The 22,910-nt window shown below is 44.4% G+C and overlaps 1 protein-coding gene and 1 long non-coding RNA gene across 5 annotated transcripts in view; one reads left to right on the plus strand and one right to left on the minus strand.

Moving 5' to 3' along the window:
* pelp1 (proline, glutamate and leucine rich protein 1) overlaps window positions 1–19,350 on the plus strand; it is a 42,165-nt gene extending 22,815 nt beyond the window's left edge. For 2 of the 3 annotated variants that reach the window (XM_041782483.1, XM_041782485.1), the window contains 10 exons: window positions 5,719–5,807; window positions 6,012–6,125; window positions 7,455–7,605; window positions 7,788–7,941; window positions 8,019–8,074; window positions 9,869–10,002; window positions 10,226–10,328; window positions 14,060–15,544; window positions 17,591–17,905; window positions 18,950–19,350. In XM_041782483.1, coding sequence (XP_041638417.1) covers window positions 5,719–5,807; window positions 6,012–6,125; window positions 7,455–7,605; window positions 7,788–7,941; window positions 8,019–8,074; window positions 9,869–10,002; window positions 10,226–10,328; window positions 14,060–15,544; window positions 17,591–17,905; window positions 18,950–19,042 — 2,694 coding nt within the window. In that variant the 3' untranslated portion in view covers window positions 19,043–19,350. The remainder of the gene's footprint in view (window positions 1–5,718; window positions 5,808–6,011; window positions 6,126–7,454; window positions 7,606–7,787; window positions 7,942–8,018; window positions 8,075–9,868; window positions 10,003–10,225; window positions 10,329–14,059; window positions 15,545–17,590; window positions 17,906–18,949) is intronic. The other variant, XM_041782484.1, reaches the window with a different exon arrangement.
* A 509-nt stretch (window positions 19,351–19,859) lies between these two features.
* Window positions 19,860–20,890, minus strand: LOC121506653. Of its 2 annotated transcripts, XR_005991687.1 has the most exons (4): window positions 20,864–20,890; window positions 20,722–20,776; window positions 20,532–20,642; window positions 19,860–20,289 (listed from the first exon to the last, which is right to left on the minus strand). It is a non-coding gene; the product is annotated as an uncharacterized LOC121506653 (long non-coding RNA). The 2 variants fall into 2 exon arrangements; XR_005991686.1 differs by having other exon boundaries at window positions 19,860–20,642.
* Window positions 20,891–22,910: the final 2,020 nt, after the last annotated feature.

Here is a 22,910-nt window from a genome sequence, read left to right on the forward strand (position 1 = left end):
ATCTATGGTTCTAACCTCTGTCCTGGCTCTTATCTCTGTTCTTACCTCTGTCCTGTTTTCTATCTATGGTTCTAACCTCTGTCCTGGTTCTTAGCTCTGGTTCTAACCTCTGCCCTGGTTCTTATCTCTGTTCTTACCTCTGTCCTGGTTCTTCTCTCTGGTTCTACCTCTGTCCTGGTTCTTATCTGTGTTCTAACCTCTGTCTTGGTTCTTCTCTCTGGTTCTAACCTCTGTCCTGGTTTTATCTCTGGTTCTAAGCCCTGTCCTGGTTCCTATCTCTGGTTCTAACTCTGGTTCTAACCTCTGTCCTGGTTCTTATCGCTGGTTCTTACCCCTGTCCTGTCTCCTATCTCTGGTTCTCACCTCTGTCCTGGTTCTTATCTCTGTTCTAACCTCTGTCCTGGTTCTTCTCTCTGGTTCTAACCTCTGTCCTGGTTTCTTATCTCTGGTTCTAACCTTTGTCCTGGTTCTTATCTCTGTTCTAACCTCTGTCCTGGTTCTTCTCTCTGGTTCTAACCTCTGTCCTGGTTTCTTATCTCTGGTTCTAACCTCTGTCCTGGTTTCTTATCTCTGGTTCTAACCTCTGTCCTGGTTCTTATCTCTGTTCTAACCTCTGTCCTGGTTCTTCTCTCTGTTCTAACCTCTGTCCTGGTTCTTCTCTCTGGTTCTAACCTCTGTCCTGGTTCTTCTCTCTGTTCTAACCTCTGTCTTGGTCTCTAACTCTGGTTCTTACCCCTATCCTGGTTCTTATCTCTGTTCTAACCTCTGTCCTGGTTCTTATCTCTGGTTCTAACTCTGGTTCTTACCTCCGTCCTGGTTCTTATCTAATGGTTCTAGTCTTTGTCCTGGTTCCTATGTCTGGTTCTAACTCTCGTTCTAACCTCTGTCCTGGTTCTTATCTCTGGTTCTAACCCCTGTCCTGGTTCCTATCTCTGGTTCTAACCTCTGCCCTGGTTCTTATCTCTGGTTCTAGCCTCTTTCCTGGTTCTCACCTCTGGTTCTAACCTCTGCCCTGGTTCTTATCTCTGGTTCTAACCTCTGTCCTGGTTCTTGACTCTGGTTCTAACTCTGGTTCTAACCCCTATCCTGGTTCTAACTCTTGCTCTAACCTTTGTCCTGGTTCTAACTCTGGGTCTAACCCCTATCCTGGTTCTAACTCTTGCTCTAACCTTTGTCCTGGTTCTTATCTCTGGTTCTAACCTCTGTCCTGGTTCTTAGCTCAGGTTCTACCCTCTGTCCTGGTTCCTATCTCTGGTTCTAACCTCTGCCCTGGTTCTTATCTCTGTTCTAACCTCTGTCCTGGTTCTTCTCTCTGGTTCTAACCTCTGTCCTGGTTCTTATCTCTGGTTCTAACCTTTGTCCTGGTTCTTATCTCTGTTCAAACCTCTGTCCTGGTTTTATCTCTGGTTCTAAACTCTGCCCTGGTTCCTATCTCTGGTTCTAACTCTGGGTCTAACCTCTGTCCTGGTTCTTATCTCTGGTTCTTACCCCTGTCCTGTTTCCTATCTCTGGTTCTAACTCTGGTTCTAACCTCTGTCCTGGGTCTTATCTCTGGTTCTAACCCCTGTCCTGGTTCCTATGTCTGGTTCTAACTCCCGTTCTAACCTCTGTCCTGGTTCTTATCTCTGGTTCTTATCCCTGGTTCCTATCTCTGGTTCTAACCTCTGTCCTGGTTCTTGTCTCTGGTTCTAACCTCTGTCCTGGTTCTTGACTCTGGTTCTAACTCTGGTTCTTACCCCTATCCTGGTTCTCACTCTTGCTCTAACCTTTGCCCTGGTTCTTATCTCTGGTTCTAACCTCTTTCCTGGTTCTTATTTCTGGTTCTAACCTCTGTCCTGGTTCTTAACTCTGGTTCTTACCCCTGTCCTGGTATTTATCTCTGGTTCTAACCTCTGTCCTGGTTCCTATCTCTGGTTCTAACTCTGGTTCTAACCTCTGTCCTGGTTCTAAGCTCTGGTTCTAACCTCTTTCCTGGTTCTTAGCTCTGGTTCTAACTTCTGTCCTGGTTCTTATCTCTGTTCTAACCTCTGTCGTGGTTCTTCTCTCTGGTTCTACTCTCTGGTTCTACTCTCTGGTTCTACTCTCTGGTTCTACTCTCTGGTTCTACTCTCTGGTTCTACTCTCTGGTTCTACTCTCTGGTTCTACTCTCTGGTTCTACTCTCTGGTTCTACTCTCTGGTTCTACTCTCTGGTTCTAACCTTTGTCCTGGTTCTTCACTCTGGTTCTAACCTCTGTCCTGGTTCTTAGCTCTGTTCTAACCTCTGTCCTGGTTCCTTTCTCAGGTTCTAACTCTGGTTCTAACCTCTGTCATGGTTCTTATTTCTGGTTCTAACCCCTGTCCTGGTTCCTATCTCTGGTTCTAACCTCTGTCCTGGTTCTTATCTCTGTTCTAACCTCTGTCCTGGTTCCTTTCTCAGGTTCTAACTCTGGTTCTAACCACTGTCCTGGGTCTTATCTCTGGTTGTATCCCATGTCCTGGTTTTGTATCATGTTGTAGCCCCTTTCCTGGTTCCTATCTCTGGTTCTAACTCTGGTTCTAACTTCTGTCCTGGTTCTTATCTCTGGTTCTTACCCCTGTCCTGTCTTCTATCTCTGGTTCTAACTCTGGTTCTAACCTCTGTCCTGGTTCTTATCTCTGGTTCTAACCCCTGTCCTGGTTCCTATCTCTGGTTCTAACCTCTGTCCTGGTTCTTATCTCTGGTTCTAACCCCTGTCCTGGTTCCTATCTCTGGTTCTAACCTCTGTCCTGGTTCTTATCTCTGGTTCTAACCTCTATCCTGGTTCTCACCTTTGGTTCTAACCTCTGCCCTGGTTCTTAGCTCTGGTTCTAACCTCTATCCTGGTTCTTATCTCTGGTTCTAACCCCTGTCCTGGTTCCTATCTCTGCTTCTAACTCTCGTTCTAACCTCTGTCCTGGTTCTTATCTCTGGTGCTAACCCCTGTCCTGGTTCCTATCTCTGGTTCTAACCTCTGTCCTGGTTCTTATTTCTGGTTCTTTGTCTTTGTTATTATCTCTGGTTCTAACCTCTGTCCTGGTTCTTACTTCTGGTTCTAACCTCTGTCCTGGTTCTTAGCTCTGGTTCTAACCCCTGTCCTGGTTTTTATCTCTGGTTCTAACCTCTGTCCTGGTTCTTACTTCTGGTTCTAACCTCTGTCCTGGTTCTTAGCTCTGGTTCTAACCCCTGTCCTGGTTCTTATCTCTGGTTCTAACCCCTGTCCTGGTTCCTATCTCTGGTTCTAACCTCTGTCCTGGTTCTTATTTCTGGTTCTTTGTCTTTGTTATTATCTCTGGTTCTAACCTCTGTCCTGGTTCTTACTTCTGGTTCTAACCTCTGTCCTGGTTCTTAGCTCTGGTTCTAACCCCTGTCCTGGTTTTTATCTCTGGTTCTAACCTCTGTCCTGGTTCCTATCTCTGGTTCTAACTCTGGTTCTAACCTCTGTCCTGGTTCTTATCTCTGGTTCTAACTCTGGTTCTAACCTCTGTCCTGGTTCTTATCTCTGGTTCTAACTCGGTTCTAACTTCTGTCCTGGTTCTTATCTCTGGTTCTAACTCTGGTTCAAACTTCTGTCCTGGTTCTTATCTCTGGTTCTAACTCTGGTTCTAACTTCTGTCCTGGTTCTTATCTCTGGTTCTAACTCTGGTTCTAACCTCTGTCCTGGTTCTTATCTCTGGTTCTAACTCTGGTTCTAACTTCTATCCTGGTTCTTATCTCTGGTTCTAACTCTGGTTCTAACCTCTGTCCTGGTTCTTATCTCTGGTTCTAACTCTGGTTCTAACCTCTGTCCTGGTTCTTATCTCTGGTTCTAACTCTGGTTCTAACTTCTGTCCTGGTTCTTATCTCTGGTTCTAACTCTGGTTCTAACCTCTGTCCTGGTTCTTATCTCTGGTTCTAACTCTGGTTCTAACCTCTGTCCTGGTTCTTATCTCTGGTTCTAACTCTGGTTCTAACTTCTGTCCTGGTTCTTATCTCTGGTTCTAACTCTGGTTCTAACCTCTGTCCTGGTTCTTATCTCTGGTTCTAACTTCTGTCCTGGTTCTTATCTCTGGTTCTAACTCTGGTTCTTACTTCTGTCCTGGTTCTTATCTCTGGTTCTTACTCTGGTTCTAACTTCTGTCCTGGTTCTTAACTCTGGTTCTAACTCTGGTTCTAACCTCTGTCCTGGTTCTTATCTGTGGTTCTTACTCTGGTTCTAACTTCTGTCCTGGTTCTTATCTCTGGTTCTAACTCTGGTTCTAATTTCTGTCCTGGTTCTTATCTCTGGTTCTAACTCTGGTTCTAACCTCTGTCCTGGTTCTTATCTCTGGTTCTAACTCTGGTTCTAACTTCTGTCCTGGTTCTTATCTCTGGTTCTAACTCTGGTTCTAACCTCTGTCCTGGTTCTTATCTCTGGTTCTAACTCTGGTTCTAACTTCTGTCCTGGTTCTTATCTCTGGTTCTAACTCTGGTTCTAACCTCTGTCCTGGTTCTTATCTCTGGTTCTAACTCTGGTTCTAACTTCTGTCCTGGTTCTTATCTCTGGTTCTAACTCTGGTTCTAACCTCTGTCCTGGTTCTTATCTCTGGTTCTAACTCTGGTTCTAACCTCTGTCCTGGTTCTTATCTCTGGTTCTAACTTCTGTCCTGGTTCTTATCTCTGGTTCTAACTCTGGTTCTTACTTCTGTCCTGGTTCTTATCTCTGGTTCTTACTCTGGTTCTAACTTCTGTCCTGGTTCTTAACTCTGGTTCTAACTCTGGTTCTAACCTCTGTCCTGGTTCTTATCTGTGGTTCTTACTCTGGTTCTAACTTCTGTCCTGGTTCTTATCTGTGGTTCTTACTCTGGTTCTAACTTCTGTCCTGGTTCTTAACTCTGGTTCTAACTCTGGTTCTAACCTCTGTCCTGGTTCTTATCTCTGGTTCTAACTCTGGTTCTAATTTCTGTCCTGGTTCTTATCTCTGGTTCTAACTCTGGTTCTAACCTCTGTCCTGGTTCTTATCTCTGGTTCTAACTCTGGTTCTAACTTCTGTCCTGGTTCTTATCTCTGGTTCTAACTCTGGTTCTAATTTCTGTCCTGGTTCTTATCTCTGGTTCTAACTCTGGTTCTAACTTCTGTCCTGGTTCTTATCTCTGGTTCTAACTCTGGTTCTAACTTCTGTCCTGGTTCTTATCTCTGGTTCTAACTCTGGTTCTAACCTCTGTCCTGGTTCTTATCTCTGGTTCTAACTCTGGTTCTAACTTCTGTCCTGGTTCTTATCTCTGGTTCTAACTCTGGTTCTAACTTCTGTCCTGGTTCTTATCTCTGGTTCTAACTCTGGTTCTAACTTCTGTCCTGGTTCTTATCTCTGGTTCTAACTCTGGTTCTAACCTCTGTCCTGGTTCTTATCTCTGGTTCTAACTCTGGTTCTAACTTCTGTCCTGGTTCTTATCTCTGGTTCTAACTCTGGTTCTAACCTCTGTCCTGGTTCTTATCTCTGGTTCTAACTCTGGTTCTAACTTCTGTCCTGGTTCTTATCTCTGGTTCTAACTCTGGTTCTAACCTCTGTCCTGGTTCTTATCTCTGGTTCTAACTCTGGTTCTAACTTCTGTCCTGGTTCTTATCTCTGGTTCTAACTCTGGTTCTAACCTCTGTCCTGGTTCTTATCTCTGGTTCTAACTCTGGTTCTAACTTCTGTCCTGGTTCTTATCTCTGGTTCTAACTCTGGTTCTAACTTCTGTCCTGTGTTTTTTTTTCTGTTAGAATCTGACAGGTGACGGTAGCCTGAAGTTGCTGGTCCTTCCTACCATCCAACGCCAGACTCTGGATGTCCTGTCAGCTCTCATCACTGTGTGAGTAGTTCTAATTGTCTCTGCATGGTAAACGGCGTGTTTGTGTCTGCGTAGTACTTGGCGTGTTTGTCTCTGCGTGGTTAACGGCGTTTTTGTGTCTGCGTGGTAAACGGCGTGTTTGTGTCTGCGTGGTAAACGGCGTGTTTGTGTCTGCTTTGTTAGCAGCGTTTCAGTCAGCTGACTGACTCAGGTTCTTTCTTCCAGGGTTCGTAGCGGGATGGTCCTGTACTCGGCGGTCCTGCAGAGGCTCTTCTCTCAGACTCTGACAGCATGGACACCTGTACCCGAGAGCAGTCTGGGACAGCAGAGAGCATACAGGTAACTGAGGAGACAGCCAATCAGAACAGAGCAGGAAGCTGAGAGTGTTTCTGAGACACCAGGATTTTTCATGATCCTCTGATGTGGACTCAGGTCTGATCACTGGTTTAGATCTTTAGAAACCAGATTTATGGATCAAAAGATCAGTGTTTTATTTTGAAAAGCTTCATGGATCATGTATTGATTATCCGTCTCCTCCTCTCTTAGCTCAGTGTTTTATTTTGAAAAGCTTCATGGATCATGTATTGATTATCCGTCTCCTCCTCCCTTAGCTCAGTGTTTTATTTTGAAAAGCTTCATGGATCATGTATTGATTATCCGTCTCCTCCTCTCTTAGCTCAGTGTTTTATTTTGAAAAGCTTCATGGATCATGAATTGATTATCCGTCTCCTCCTCTCTTAGCTCAGTGTTTTATTTTGAAAAGCTTCATGGATCATGTATTGATTATCCGTCTCCTCCTCTCTTAGCTCAGTGTTTTATTTTGAAAAGCTTCATGGATCATGTATTGATTATCTCCGTCTCCTCCTCTTAGCTCAGTGTTTTATTTTGAAAAGCTTCATGGATCATGTATTGATTGATCCGTCTCCTCCTCTCTTAGCTCAGTGTTTTATTTTGAAAAGCTTCATGGATCATGTATTGATTATCCGTCTCCTCCTCTCTTAGCTCAGTGTTTTATTTTGAAAAGCTTCATGGATCATGTATTGATTATCCGTCTCCTCCTCTCTTAGCTCAGTGTTTTATTTTGAAAAGCTTCATGGATCATGTCGCGATCATTGATCCATCTCCTCCTCTCTTAGCTCAGTGTTTTATTTTGAAAAGCTTCATGGATCATGTATTGATTATCCGTCTCCTCCTCTCTTAGCTCAGTGTTTTATTTTGAAAAGCTTCATGGATCATGTATTGATTATCCGTCTCCTCCTCCCTTAGCTCAGTGTTTTATTTTGAAAAGCTTCATGGATCATGTATTGATTATCCGTCTCCTCCTCTCTTAGCTCAGTGTTTTATTTTGAAAAGCTTCATGGATCATGTCGCGATCATTGATCCATCTCCTCCTCTCTTAGCTCAGTGTTTTATTTTGAAAAGCTTCATGGATCATGTATTGATTATCTGTCTCCTCCTCTCTTAGCTCAGTGTTTTATTTTGAAAAGCTTCATGGATCATGTCGCGATCATTGATCCATCTCCTCCTCTCTTAGCTCAGTGTTTTATTTTGAAAAGCTTCATGGATCATGTATTGATTATCCGTCTCCTCCTCTCTTAGCTCAGTGTTTTATTTTGAAAAGCTTCATGGATCATGTATTGATCATTGATCCGTCTCCTCCTCTCTCAGCTCAGTCCGTGTCTCTGTATATAAGACCTTGGAGCTCTGGGTCCAGGTGGGCGGAGCCTCTGCCAGCGTCCTGCAGGGTAGCCCGGGTCATTCTGAGCTGCTGTTCAGTCAGCTGCTCAGTGACATCACACCAGGGGCGGAGTCTATCAAGGTGAGCAGTGGCTCCATGTAGGGCTGAACTGTACTCTGGAACCTTGTTAAATTGTTTTTCTGTTTTTCTTTTCTCTGGGACACAAAGAGCGCCGTTAGGGCGGAGCCCAAACCGAGGTCTTAGAGCCTACAGGCTTTATCCTCACCTTCACGTCTCTGTTTCCCCCCGTGTCTCTCCCTCAGCTCCGGGCCGGTCTATCAGCTGATGTGGTTCCTGGAGGTAAACCGGGCCCTCGGAGGACTAAACCTTTGGTGATGGCGGACTCTGTGAGCCCGTCCCTGCAGAGAAAAGGAGACCAGCTGGCCAATCAGGACACGTGTCTGTCAGCGCTCAGAGGTGAGCCTCTGCTGAGATGAACACCACTACTGTTACTGGTTTTGGCTTTGGTCTAATGGTTTTTCTCTCCCGTACAGCTCTGAGACAGATCGTTCTGACCAGCGGCACGCTGCTGAAGGACGACGTACACAAGGTAATCTCTCAACCCCTCAGAGGAGCCAACCATAACGCTGAAAATGTGTTTGGACACAGAAAACTGCCTCCATCACAGGGTTCCTTTGAAGTCCGAAATAGTTTTAAACTAAACATTTGAAATACACGGCCGTAAAACCTGGTTAATAGTCTGATTTTTATTTGTGAGAGGTTTTTTATTTCAGACTTTAACGAAGAAATGCCTTTCTTCCGGTAAATGATTCTGATTTTCCTCCTTCTTTCATGTGAATTGTTTACATGGCAGTCCCTGCATTTCCAGCAGTGCAGCCGGTGTGGCCTTCTGTATTCACTGTTAACAATGAGCTCAGCACTCCTGCTAGAACATTACTTTATGGCAGTGTTACTCAACCTGTGGCTCTGGAGACACATGTGGCTCTTTTATGTCTTAATGTGAAATATTATTACCCCAGAAAATCTTTAAAAAAATGTTAACTTTGCCTTCAGAAATCAATCACTTTAACCAGTTTGTTTACCAGACTGATACAGAAAGCTTTCATTGTCAAACTTAATTGTCCCATTTATCATATTTTCACATTTTCGCCACTTTTTGCCCATTTAAGCTACCTTTGCCATTAACTACCCCTTTTTCCTTTTGCCCATTTTTGCCACCCCCTTTTGCCACTTTATTCACATTTTTGTCACTTTTATCCAATTCTGGCCATGTTTTTGCCACTTTGCCACCTTTTCACCACTTTTTGCCCATTAAAGCTGCCTTTTGCCATGAAACACCACTTGTTTACTGTTTTTTTCCCTATTTTCCCACTCTTGTCTGCTTTTTACCCATTTTAGTCACTTTTCTCTAATTTTTCTGCCATGTTTTTTCCACTTTTGGACCATTATTTGCCACCTTTAACTTATTTGTATTGCTACTTCAAGCTGTTTTTGCCACTTTTCACCTCTTAGATTGTGGCTCCTACAAAGGTACTTTTCAACAGTTTGGCTCTTTGGTTGAGCGGGGTTGAGTAGCGCTGCCTTACAGCATAGTGGTAGGATAGAGTCCATTCTTTTCCCTGTTCTGTCTGACATTTCATCAACAGTGCATTGAACCAGAATTTTCTGGTTCAGTGTGTGGGGAAGTCACACTTGACTTCAGTTTTTGATCGTTGGCTGCATGTTTGTTAATTCTACTCAGTTCAGGTCTTTAGAGGTCTTAAACTTGATGTTTAAAATTGTGAAGGACGCCTGGATCAGCAGTGATTAGTGTGTGATTCTTCATAATGTGATGAAGAACATTTCTCCCATCATGCTGTGAGGGCTGGGTTAACTGTTCCTCTGCAGGAGTCACATGATGATGGGTGATTGGTTTACATGGAACAGTGATTCTCAGTGTGTGGCTCTGGTGTGATTATTTGTGGCTCTTTTATGTCTTATTTTGAAATATTATTCCCACAGAAACTCTTAAAAAGGGGAACTTTTTTGCCCTTTTTCACCAATTTTTGCCACTTTCTGACCCTTTTTTTCCCCATTTTCATCCATTTTTGCAACTTTCTGACCCTTTTTCCACTTTTTCTCCCTGTTCTTACCCCTTTTCACCCATTTTTGTTGCTTTTTGACCATTTTTGCCACCTTTAACTTATTGTAATTGCTGTTTTTGCCACTTTTCACCACTTAGATTGTGGCTCTTGCAAAGGTATTTTCAACTATTTGGCTCTTTGAATGAGTAGGGTTGAGTAACACTGACCTGGAGGCTAATCTCTGATTCACTGCTTAATGAATGCACATGCATACATTTATGATAATAAACTGAAAGTTGCTGCCTATTTTTGTCCCTCAGCGCCTCCATGAGGTCGTCCTCCCTCTGTGCGTGCGTCTGCAGCAGCAACAGTCCGGCTGTAGTACTTCCTGTGAGTCTGCAGGGGGCATCAGCGGGCAGTACAGCAGTGCACTGAGCCGACGAGAGTTGTACAGGTACAGACGTCTATCCTTACTGCAGAGATCATCTTTACCGTGACTAGTCAGTGCAGAAAGGAGCTGCATTTTTCTGTCTCAATCAGATGAAACAAAGTCTGAGATTGTTTCTGTAGTGCAGTGCTCAAGCCTACTCTGTGTGCAGTCACAGTCCCGTTCACTGTCAGATAAGACCAGCTCTGAGCTGCTCTTTGTGCTGAGGTTAATGTTTCATGTTTTTCAGGCTGCTGCTGGCTCTGGTTCTCGTCCCGTCCCCGTGTTGGCCTCCTCCTCTCACCTGTGCCGTCTCCATCCTGAGCAGCGGACGCACCGACAGAAACCTAAAGGTAAAACTTTACAGAGACCAGGTGGTACCATAATTTAAAAACATTTTTAAATTCTTTTTATTTGATTTGCTGTGAGAAATGTCCAGGTTTTCTAGTTAAATTAAGAGAAAACAAACTACACTCCCCACCATGGATGGCGTCTTCCTCAGAGCATAACTGGACCAATAAGCGTCATTAGAGGAGAAAGAGGCGGTACCTACGGCCCCTGAAGAGATCAGCAGGGGTGCAGCTATAGCAGCAGTTTGATCAGAACTTTATTTGAGAGCAGAGAACCACACTGGAAGGTTTTATTGGTGTTAAAGATGTCTGTGCTGTCCTCTGGATGGCAGCGCCTGAGTTTGGAGAGTTTGGGATGGATCCATTCTCCCACCAGGTTCCTCAGCCTGCAGTTCTGGGCTGTTCAGAGGATGGTTTACGGGCTCTTGGTCACCTGCAGCTGGACTCAGGTGAAGCCACCGATGGCCATCCCCTTTTTTAGGCGCTGCACGGCCCCAACAACCTTCACTGCGCCCCCCTCTGAGGAGTTTCTGAAGGAGCTGCATGCATACTGGAGAGATTCCAGAGCTTACTCCTGTGCTACATCGGGTGGCCGAGCCCTCACACCCATGCAGGAAAAGGGTTGGGCTGCATGCCAGCTATAGAGCCAACCACTGCTGCTCTGATTGTGTCACCTCCTGAGACCCTTGGCAGGATGCACAGTGTCCCCATCCTCAGTGGAAGGTGACAGATGCTTCTGATGCTGCAGCTCACATGGGGCAGACATAAACTCCATGTCCCACCTTGTGGTCGTCCTCTCTCCCCCCTGCAGAGGCTCGGTTGGATGCCCCAGTGATGCATTCCTGCAGGTTTTTGGGAGTTGTGGTGGGTTATGTCCAGGTTTAGACTCCTCACAGGAGCTAGGAGGAGGACCAACCACAGTGTTCCAGTGGAGCCCGAGGAGCTGTTTGGGTCAGCTTTTAGAGGCTCTAGAGCAGTGGTACTCAACGTGTGGCTCTCTGTCTTTATTTCAAATATTTCCCCCCAGAAAACCTTAGAAAAGGTCAACTTTAACCTCAGAAATTTTACATTGCAAGTCACATTAATCAGTTTGTTCCCCACTCTTGTACAGTTGGCTTAAATTGTCAACCTTTATTTTTTTCTTTTATATATTTCAGTTTCCCTCATTTGCATTTTCTCCCTTTTTTGCCACTTTTAATCTATTTTACAGCTTTTTAAGTCCAAGTTTTTCACTTTTTTTGCCCCTTTTCACCATTTTTTTCTAGTTTGTCCTGCTTTTTGCAATTTCATTCCACTTTTTTGCCATGTTTTTCCCCTTCCCACCCATTTAAGCTTTCTTTTTCCATTCAATGCCACTTTTTTCCAATTGTTGTCACTTTTTTCTATTTGATTCTCTTTTCACTTATTTTTTTTCCCCACATTTTTACAGTTTTTTGACCATTTTTGCCACCTGTAACTCATTTTTTAATCAATTTTGCCACTTTTTCTCCCCATTTTTCAAATTTTCACTTATTTTTTGCCACATTTTTACAGTTTTTGACCTTCCTTACTCACTGTAACTAATTTTTTAATGAATTTTGCCAATTTTTGACTTTTATTTGCCAGTTTTCACCCATTTTTTGCCACCTCTTAGCCAGTTGACCATTTTGGCACTTTTGTCAATTTTAGTCTCTTTTTAATCATCTTTTTTGACATATTTTTGACCAATTTTGCCACCTGCAACTTCTTTTTGTCATCAATTTTTCCCATTTTTCACAAGTTTTTTCATCGTTGGCTTGCATTTTGCTATTTTCAAATTTTTCCCCCTTTTTCCATGTTTTGCCCCTTCTCACCCATTTAAGCTGTCTTTTTCCAATCATTGCCACTTTTGTCCATTTAAGTCTCTCTTCACTCTTTTTTTTTGCCACATTTTTACATTTTTTGCTATTTCTTTGCCAGCTTTTGACCATTTTGTCACTTTTTTAAATCAGTTTTTCCCATTTTTCACAAGTTTTCAATTGTTTTTTTCATTTTTTGCCCCTTCTTGCATGTTTAAAGGGATACTTCAACGTTTTGGCACATTCGTCCATTGCCATAATCCCTGTAGTCTTAGTAATAGGTTCGTTTCCTTTAGTTGTGGGTGCAAGCTGTTTCTAGATCTGGGGGGACTGCTAAACCAGCTGCACCGCTAACGCTATGTTAGCAGATGCAGTTTTTGCTTTCCCTCATCAAACTCATCAAATACACAATCCAACAACTCCAAAATGCTTCATGGACAAGTTGTGACCTGCACATTCACCACGCTATGAAATAATCATGGAACATTATGAGACGGAGATGTTTTAAAGCTAAATGCAAAGCCGGAACTACACTCCAGACATGGCTGCTGCACTGTGTCACTCCGCCCAGTGGTTTACTTATGAAATAGTTCTGAGTATTTGCTTCATGTGTCGTAATGTTACATAATTATACGTTATTATTTCATAGCGTGGTGAATGTGCAGGTCACAACTTGTCCAAGAGAGTGTTTTGGAGTTGTTGAATTGTGTATTTGATGAGTTTGCTTACATTGAGTTGGCACAGCAGCTCCGAACTCAGCAGCGCTGATCTAAAAATAGCTTGCACCGACAACTGAAGGTAATGATCCTATTACTAAGACTATAGGAATTATGGCAATGGGCGAATTTGCCAAAATGTTGAAGTATCCCTTTAAGCTGCCTTTTGCCATTGAATGCCACTTTTTCCAATTTTAGCTTCTCATTTTTGCCACATTTTACTGTTCTAGGAACATTTTTGCCACCTGTAACTTAATTTTTTAATCAATTTTTGCCAACTTTCACCCATTTTTTGTTACTTCTCTGCCACTTTTTGACCATGTCACCACTTTAACTTAATTTTATTGCCACTTTAACCCATTTTTGCCACTTTCACTGCTTACAACGTGGCTCTTGCAAAGGTATTTTTTTAACAGCTTGGCTCTTTGGTTGAGCAGGGTTGACTAACACTGCTCTAGAGGCTGGACTGGATGCTCTCTGGTCTTAGCAAGAGCGTACCTCCCTACCAATGGTCCAGGAGTGTTCAGGTTGCTCCTCAGTGCTGTTTTCAGTCTCTGCTTCTAGTAGAGGCCTCAGCATCCATCTCAGAGGGCTCTCAGGCCCCTGACTGCCTGCCTTCTGAGCAGTCTCAAGCCCTGGACTCAAATCACACCCCCACACCCCAGATCCCCCACAGGCTGGAAAGGCAGAAGCTGCCAGAAAAGGCATAGATCTGACTAACTGTTTCAGCAGTCATAGTGGTCCTAAGAAAGGTCGTGCTCTCTCCGAGCAGCACTTGTCCCATGTGGAACATGGATGTTCTCAGGCAGCTGGTCCCCCTCTGACGGTGGTGCCATTCAAGAGGTTGTGGGCGGTCCTGAGACAGGTATTCCTGAAGAGGATTTGTGCTGCAGCCTCTTGGGTAACTCAAAGCCAATTGAGGCATTACATTCTCCTGACCATGTTGGTCTGGGTCTTCCGGTGCTTAAAGTTCCACCTCTGGTCAGGAAGGATGGGATGGAACAGAGGTTCCATCTATAACCATGGTTCTAGGACCATCACTGAGGATCCTGGTGATCTCACTAGAAGATTCTGGAGCAGATCCCCTGACTATCAACTGTCCAGGTCATCAGGTACCATGTGACCTTGTTGCTATAGCTACTCCAGGGCAGTACTCATGGAACCGTGGAAACATGCGTGACCTTGGTTTTCTCCTCCCCAGGTGTCGTCGTTCTGCTCCGAGGCCCTGACCATCTGTAACGCCCTCCTCCACCCCCGTGTCCCCCCCATCTCCCTCCCCTTACCCCCCCTCACCCTGAAGCCCACCCCCTCTGCTCCGGTCCTGTCCTCCTCACAGGGACTAACTCTGCCCACCCTCCTTGGAGGCCCTGGTCCTGGCCCTCCCTTCCCAGACCGTCACCCCATGGGCCTGGGTCCTGCCTCCCTCCTGGGTTCTCTGGAGAACCACCTCTCTCTGGTCCCCGGTCTGCCAGGACAGGGCCCCCCCACCACTGACATGATCCTGTCCCACCAGCCGGATCCCCCTGGACTGGGGCCCCCTGAGGGCCAGAGACCCGTGTTTGTGCGGTATGACCGTGAGGAGGCGGAGGACGTGGAGATCTCCTTGGCGAGCGACTCTGACGACAGCGTGGTCATCGTCCCTCCCGGCATGCTGAACATGGAGACCCAGCAGGAGGAGAACGCCACCAGCCTAGCTCCTGCTCCACCAGGGGGCACTACAGTCTCTCTACCAGGAGCTGATGCTGCCGCCGCGGCGACCACGTCCACCATCGATGGCGTCTCCCTCTCTAACGACCTCGCCACCACCTCCACCACCCCCATCAACTCCTTCCCACCCTCCAGCACCTCCATGGTCTCCCTAGCCCCTCCCCCCAGCTCCACCTCGCTCACGGAGCCCCCTGGTGTCCTGGAGGAGGCTCTACCAGGGCGACCGCAGCTGCAGCAGATGCTGATGCAGCCGTCAGCCCCGCCCACCGGCCTCCCTCTACCGCTCCATGTTCACCAGCTCCAGAACCGCCACCTCCACCCACAACAGGCTCCGCCCCTTAGCAACGAAGACTCAGGCGTCATCAACATAAACAGCTCCGACGACGAAGATGAGGAGGAGGACATGGAGGAGGAGGAGGAGCTGGACGAGGAGGAAGAAGGGCTAGATGAGGAGGATGAGGAGGAGGAGGAGTTCTACGACGAGGAGGATTACGAGGACTACGATGAAGAGGACGGTGAAGAGCTGGAGGAGGAAGAAGAAGAGGAGGATGGAGATATCCCTCCTCTAGAGGGAGCAGACAAAGAGTCTGGGCCGGCGGTGGTGGATGAGGGCGGGATGGCTGCGTTCAACGTGGAGGCAGAAGAGGAGGGAGGCATCGAGGAGATCCAGACCAACAGGACCCTCTACGGCGAGGACAGGATGAAGGTACAGGAGGTGGAGAGCATCGGCGTGCTGGAGGAGGGCCGCAGCGTGGACGGTGAGCTGGACGACCCTGAGAGGATGGACGACCCCACCATGCCTCAGATCCTCTGTGTGACCGGAGGAGCCCTGGAGGAGCGGGACGAGCAGGAGGACGAGGAGGGAGGAAGAGAGGGAGCAGGAGCAATGCAGGAGGAGACGGCAGCATGGCAGGAAGGAGCCCATGAGGGCGAGCAGACTGCGGCGCCAGAGGACAGCGCAGCCAATCAAAATCCAGAGGTACACAGTTTATTATCAATTAACCCTAGATTCACCAGGTTAGTCCAACCAAGAGCTCAGCCAATCAGAATCCAGAGGTACACAGTTTATTATTAATTAACCCTAGATTCACCAGGTTAGTCCCACCGAGAGCTCAGCCAATCAGAATCCAGAGGTACACAGTTTATTATCAATTAACCCTAGATTCACCAGGTTAGTCCCACTGAGAGCTTTTTTTCCCTTTTCCTCTACTTTGGGCCTTTTTTTTCCCTCCACTTTTTGCCTTTTTTCCTCCACTTTTGGCCTTCTCTTTCTCCACTTTTGGCCTTCTCTTTCTCCACTTTTTGCCTTTTTTCCCCTCCACTTTTGGCCTTCTCTTTGTCCACTTTCGGCCTTCTCTTTCTCCACTTTTTGCCTTTTTTCCCCTCCACTTTTGGCCTTCTCTTTCTCCACTTTTGGCCTTCTCTTTCTCCACTTTTGGCCTTCTCTTTCTCCACTTTTGGCCTTTTTTCCCTCCACTTTTGGCCTTTTCCCTCCACTTTTGGCCTTCTCTTTCTCCACTTTTGGCCTTCTTTTCCTCCACTTTTGGCCTTTTTTCCCTCTGCTTTTGGCCTTTTGTCCTCCACTTTTGGCCTTTTTTCCCTCTACTTTTGGCCTTTTTTCCCCTCCACTTTTTGCCTTTTTTCCTCCACTTTTGGCCTTTTTTCCCTCTACTTTTGGCCTTTTTTCCTCCACTTTTGGCCTTTTTTCCCTCTACTTTTGGCCTTCTTATTCTCCATTTTTGGCCTTCTCTTTCTCCACTTTTGGCTTTTTTTCTTCCACTTTTGGCCTTTTTCCCCCTCTACTTTTGGCCTTTTTTTCCTCCACTTTTGGCCTTTTTCCCTCTACTTTTGGCCTTCTCTTTCTCCACTTTTGGCCTTTTTTTTTCCTCTACTTTTGGCCTTTTTTCCCTCTACTTTTGGCCTTTTTTCCCTCTACTTTTGGCCTTTTTTCCTCCGCTTTTGGCCTTTTTTCCCTCTACTTTTGGCCTTTTTTCCTCCACTTTTGGCCTTTTTTCCCTCTACTTTTGGCCTTTTTTCCTCTGCTTTTGGCCTTTTTTCCCTCTACTTTTGGCCTTTTTTCCTCCACTTTTGGCCTTTTTTTCCTCCACTTTTGGCCTTTTTCCCTCCATTTTTGGCCTTCTCTTTCTCCACTTTTGGCCTTCTTTTCCTCCACTTTTGGCCTTTTTTCCCTCTGCTTTTGGCCTTTTTTCCTCCACTTTTTGCCTTTTTTCCCTCTACTTTTGGCCTTTGTTCCTCCGCTTTTGGCCTTTTTTCCCTCTACTTTTGGCCTTTGTTCCTCCGCTTTTGGCCTTTTTTCCCTCTACTTTTGGCCTTTTTTTCCTCCACTTTTGGCCTTTTTTCCTCCACTTTTGCCTTCTTTTCCTCCATTTTGGCCTTTTTTCCTACACTTTTGGCCTTTTTTCCCTCTACTTTTGGCCTTTTTTTTCCTCCACTTTTTGCCTTTTTTCCCTCTACTTTTGGCCTTTTTTTCCTCCACTTTTGGCCTTTTTTCCTCCGCTTTTGGCCTTTTTTTCTCCATTTAGGCCTTTTTTCCCTCTACTTTTGGCCTTTTTTCCCTCTACTTTTGGCCTTTTTTTCCTCCACTTTTGGCCTTTTTTTCCTCCACTTTTGGCCTTTTTTTCTCCATTTAGGCCTTTTTTCCCTCTACTTTTGGCCTTTTTTCCCTCTGCTTTTGGCCTTTTTTTCCTCCACTTTTGGCCTTTTTTCCTCCACTTTTGGCCTTTTTTTCCTCCATTTTGGCCTTTTTTCCTCCACTTTTGGCCTTTCCCCTCCACTTTTGGCCCTGTGTTCCCTTTCTATAGTTATGTCTTTGTTCTGAGACGATAATCCAGACCTCTGAAAGAACCATAATGCTCATCAGTCTGAGTGAGGTGGGACTGCCATAAGTAAACTAGGAGCTATCTGAACCGTGCCCAGCATGGATGCTAGTGTGAGGCTTACGCCTGGTCTTTTGGGTCTTCATAAACCCGGCTCAGGAGTATTTTTTCTCCTCTGTTCTCCTCAGCAGGAGTCAGGAACTGAAGCTGCTCCTCAGGAGGAGGTGACCGAGGGTGAAGATCAGAAGACCAGCCAGCAGGAGGAACAAAAATCAGCTGTTCAAGAAGAAGAGACCCTAGCAACAGATCCTGAAACATCAACAGATCCTAAAGAAGAAGAGGGGGGAGGAGGAGGAGGAGAGGTGGAGGCTGAAGGAGAGAAGGAGATGGCAGAGGAGAAGGAGAGCCGAGAGAGTGATGGAGAGGAGAGTAAAGGAGTGAAGAGGAAGAGGGAGGACGAGCAGAGGGAGGAAGAGGCCGGGCAGAGCACAGAGAAGAAAAAGGTAATTCTGATGATTATACAAGGAAGTGACCATATTTGGATGTAAGGGAGGGGCTGGAGAGGAGAGTTTCCTGCATTGTTTCACGGATCCACCCTCTTGTCTAAATATGGTCACTTCCTTTGAGGTATAAATCACACTGAACCTAGATAAATGCATTATTTATGTTAAAATATAACAAGTAAGTAAATTGAAAATACATTTTTTCAAAGTAATAGAAAAGGACCAGATTTTTAACCCACATAAAAATAAAGTAAAACATTCATTAGATTGAGATTTAGATCTGATAAAACAATGAATAAATTAAACGGGAAAAAAAACATTGGATATTGGTAAAAAGAAAAAAAAAATTGACGAAATAAATAAAAATGATGAAGGCTAAAAAATAAGAAAATAATGAATAAATAAAATCAAAATAGTTTCTTTAGCTAAACCAAAAATTGGTGAACAAATAAAAATTGAATTGAAAAATCATCTTTAGGTTAAAAAAGAGAGAAAAATAAAATAGGAGTTATTCTTAAGATATAAAAAGATCTCAATAGCACTGCAGTTAGTTAAAAATAAAAATACATGAGTTGGGGGGAAATTCAAATAATTACAATAAATGAATAAGGATTATTCTGATAAAGGTAATCATGAATGAATAAAAATACATTATTTATTTTTTAAAAATCAGATAATGAATCAATAAATATAAAAATACATTATTTGGTTAGAAAATTTACTAAATAATAAATAAATAAAATTATGTTGACAATACATTTTCCAACTTAAAAAAAGTATTTAATAACAGAAATTAAATAAAAATACCGTATTTTGTTAATAGTGAATTTGATCTCAATAAAAATAAATTAAGGGAAAAAAAATACCAAATAGGAATGACAATAAATTAAAAGTCTACATAATTTAACTTTAAAACAAGGTTAATAACCTACATGATAAAGTAAATAAATCAATAAAAATACTCCATCTTTACTGTCATGGATGGTCAGGGCTTCAAAAATCCCTCCCAGTTAAATTTCTGAACGTTCTCTGTTTTCTGCTCAGCCTGATGAAGAGTCGATGGCGTCCATGTTGGCTGATTTTGTGGCCTGTCCTCCCGACGATGAAGACGGAGCGTCTGGATCAAAGCGCTCCTAAACATGAACTCATGCTGTTACCATGGAGACCGTATCATTAGAGACACTCATATCTCTGCTGCCGACCTTTAATCTCACATCCACGCCACTTTTTTTTCATTTACAAACGTGAGGAGATTCATCTTCTGTTAAAACAAGTAAAACTAGTGTTACAGTTAATGATAAAGACTACATTTCCCATGATGCCATGCAGCTACACTTGACTTCATCAGTAGTGTACAGACTGAGTGTTTTTGGTTAATTTGTCCTTTTTATTCTCTTTATGTTCCTGTCATAACTCTGATTCAACTCAAGTAAAAAAAAAAAAAAAAAACTGTCTGCGTTTGTTTTAACCATAAATTCAATGCCTGATCACCATGGAGACCTGAGGAATGTCAGACTGATTACCCATGATCCTCCTCCTGAAGACAGAACTCCTGAGTGGGTGTGGAAACAACTCCATGATGCCCCACCTCTTCCTCTAACAGAAAACTTCCTGACCAATCATCAGCACTCTGTTGGGTCCCGCCCACAGAGACATTTACTGTTCCAGTTCAGTGATTGTTGCTCTACTGTTGGTTTTATTTCTCTTCTCTCTACTTAGCAAAAGGTACGGTGGCCTAGAGGATCGATTGTAAAAAACCCATCAACTGTACTTTTAACAAAGATCATGTAATTAAGTAACCTTGTGTGGCAAAGTAGGGATAAGGGCTATGATAAAATTTGCACCAATACAAGCCAGACAACGCCACCTAGGGACTTTCACCCTAGGAGTTTTACCCAGTTCTAAAGATAAGAGACAAACACAGGTTCACTCTACAAGGAAGACAGAGACATGGTTCAAAAAGCAACTCAAATTTATTTATAAGTTTAAATGCAAATATATATTAATGTGACTGGAAGTGGCTGTGGGAAGAAAAGAGGAGTTAGTAATTGGCAATGAATTTTAAGTCGAATTTATGGAAAGGATGTATCAAAATTTTATTACAATTTATTCTTTTTAACAATTGGTCTTTAATAAAACACTTCCAGGTAAAGTGGCTAAAACCAACAAAAAGGGAAGGGGGAGTGAGTGGGAGCTAGCAAGAGGGAGGCAGTCTACCAAAGGAAGTGTCCCAGGAGTGCACTTACCCACCACACGTCAACTCACTGCAACACACAGCAAACAGGTGCAGACTACTGTGTCCCAGTGCGCCTATCACTGCAACAAAAAGGTGCAGGGAACCACCCAGAGTGCCTAGCCTCCACCGCTAGCCAGCAACCACTGCACTGTAAGGGACAAGAAAGAAAAAGTTACACAAAAGAAATAGTTACAACCTATATAAGACCAGTTGGTCCAGCTAAAAGGGCCTATTTTAATGACAATTTGATAAAATGCTGCCAAAACAGAACAAGCAAACTACAGCAAAACTAAGGCAAAACTAAAGGCTAAACAGTGGACAAAACTCAGGACAAAACTCAGGACAAAACAGCAGCTGATCGTGTCTGAAATAAAAAACCAAAATCATTACCCTGTCATAAAAGATGTAATTTCAGACACTTCCTGTTGACAATATGCAGCTTCTCATACCTGTCCAGGTAGCTACATTTACCCAGCTGTCCGCTGATCCCGCTTAACACCACTACAAAAGACAGATACAAATGTTAACTTCCATTGAAACAATTCAAATATGTTCAATAATGTTCTAGAAGTTAACAAACCTTGATTCAGTGGACACCAAGATGACCAGGTAAAAGTGCACAACCAGGAAGGAAACTAAAACAAACACAATTTGACTAATGATTAAAAGGTTTAAACTCAAAGTAAACGACAGACTAAAATTACCAAGGCCACATTACCTACCTCAGGTCTGACCATGTGGCAGCCAAAGACAAAGGAGAAAGAGGCAGCTAACCTGCCACAGGTGGCTTAAGTAGGCTCTGCCAATCTGGAGGGGGAGGAGTTGACCTACTTTTGAGAGGCTGCACAGCTCACAGCCTCTGCACTCAGATTCTCTCTGCTACACTTGCAAAGCAGATGGACACGCCTGTTTCCTTGTTTTTTACTGGTGAATCCATCCTGTTAAGCTCCCATCTGAAACGTTTTGGCCTGATTAGAAAGTGACCGGACCAATCAGCGACGAGGGGCGGTACTTTCAGGCGCAGCAGAATTGTGACGTAAACAGGCAGCAGCAAGAGCTGGTGCAGTTATGGAGGAAGAGATGAGTGTGGATGCTGCTAAAGCGCCAGTTTTATCAGAACTTGACCACATTTCTTTGTGAAAAGAAGAACAAAGAACAGCAGTGAGTTTTATTTACAGAAACAACAAAAGTTGAGCACTGACATGTCTATAGTCGCCATGTTTCGCGTTTTTCCTTAGTAGCTGCGCACGCGCAGCTCGATATCGGCTATGTTACGTGTTGTTGCTCTTACTGGCCCCTAGAGATGTGACAGACAGGACGTTCATCCAATCACACTCTGCCTTTTCTCAAACGTTTCCTACTGAAGCTTTCCCAGATAGATGTGTGAAACAAATCCATCTGGCGTGTCAGGTTAGTAATTAAGTACAAAAGTGTAATGTTCTCCTTAATGATCAGGTAACAGTTATTTTTAGCTCTCTAGAGTGAGTCCAGGTGTGTTCACAGAGTCGACATGGTTAGAGTTTAAACCTGGAACTAAACTCAGATAAGATCAGGGATGAAGCTCAGAGATTTTCATCTGTAATCAGAGTAAAGATGGCCACCATAATCCAGATTTACTGGTGTGTTTTCTCTGCTCTAACTCTGTTAGAACCTCTCTGACCCTCTCTGTCCAGGGTTTGAACATTTTTCCAGCTCAGTGTTCAGAGACTGATATCTGAGACTTCAGCCCAGATCATGACGCAACTTCCTTTTTCTAACTCTCTCTCTCGCCCTCTCTCTCTCTCGCCCTCTCCCTCTCTCTCTCTCCCTCTCTCCCTCTCTCCCTCTCCCTCTCTCTCTCTTTCGTGTTCTCTCTCTCTCTCTCTCTCTCTCTCTCTCTCTCTCTCTCTCTCCCTCTCTCCCTCTCCCTCTCTCTCTCTCTCTCCCTCTCCCTCTCTCTCTCTCTCTCCCTCTCTCCCTCTCTCCCTCTCCCTCTCCCTCTCTCTCTCTCTCTCTCTCTCTCTCTCTCTCTCTCTCTCTCTCTCTCTCTCTCTCTCTCTCTCTCTCTGTTTGCTCTGTATGCGGTTAGACAGAGGTGAGGAAACAGGAGTGACAGAGGTTCAGTTGTGTTCTAACTTTCTCACAGCCTGCAGACTCCCAGAGGAGGGTCTCAGATCGCTGAATCTAGTCCTGACCTGCTCCGTGCTGGTCCAGGACTTTACAGACTCAGGGTTTTCACAGAAGACAAAGGAAGAGGACTGGGATTGTCTGCTGTAACGCGGAGGTGAGATTTTCTGTTTATCAGACTTTTTCTGAGACAACTAAGAGTACTAGACTCTAAGATCTGGTTTATCTGAGTCCCCCGGTAAAGACCTGCCGGTTCAGACTTTTCCTGACATAACTAAGAGTACTAGACTCTAAGATCTGGTTTATCTGAGTCCCCCGGTAAAGACCTGCTGGTTCAGACTTTTCCTGGCTCTGTTTGGTTTAAATGAGCTTCTAGTCTCCTCGGCTCTGACAGAGATAGAGAGAGTGATAGCAGAGAGGTCTAACAGTCCTGCAATTAGTCCCAATTAGACACCTTTAACGCCGAGCAGACCAAAATCCAGACTAATGATAAACCTGGACCAGGACCAGACTGATGATAAACCTGGACCAGAACAGGACTGATGATAAACCTGGACCAGGACCAGACTGATGATAAACCTGGACCTGGACCAGACTTATGATAAACCTGGACCTGGACCAGACGGATGATAAACCTGGACCAGAACCACACTGATGATAAAC

This window comes from Cheilinus undulatus, unplaced genomic scaffold (genome assembly GCF_018320785.1).
Source record: "Cheilinus undulatus unplaced genomic scaffold, ASM1832078v1 Contig4, whole genome shotgun sequence".
Classification (NCBI taxonomy): Eukaryota; Metazoa; Chordata; class Actinopteri; order Labriformes; family Labridae; genus Cheilinus; species Cheilinus undulatus.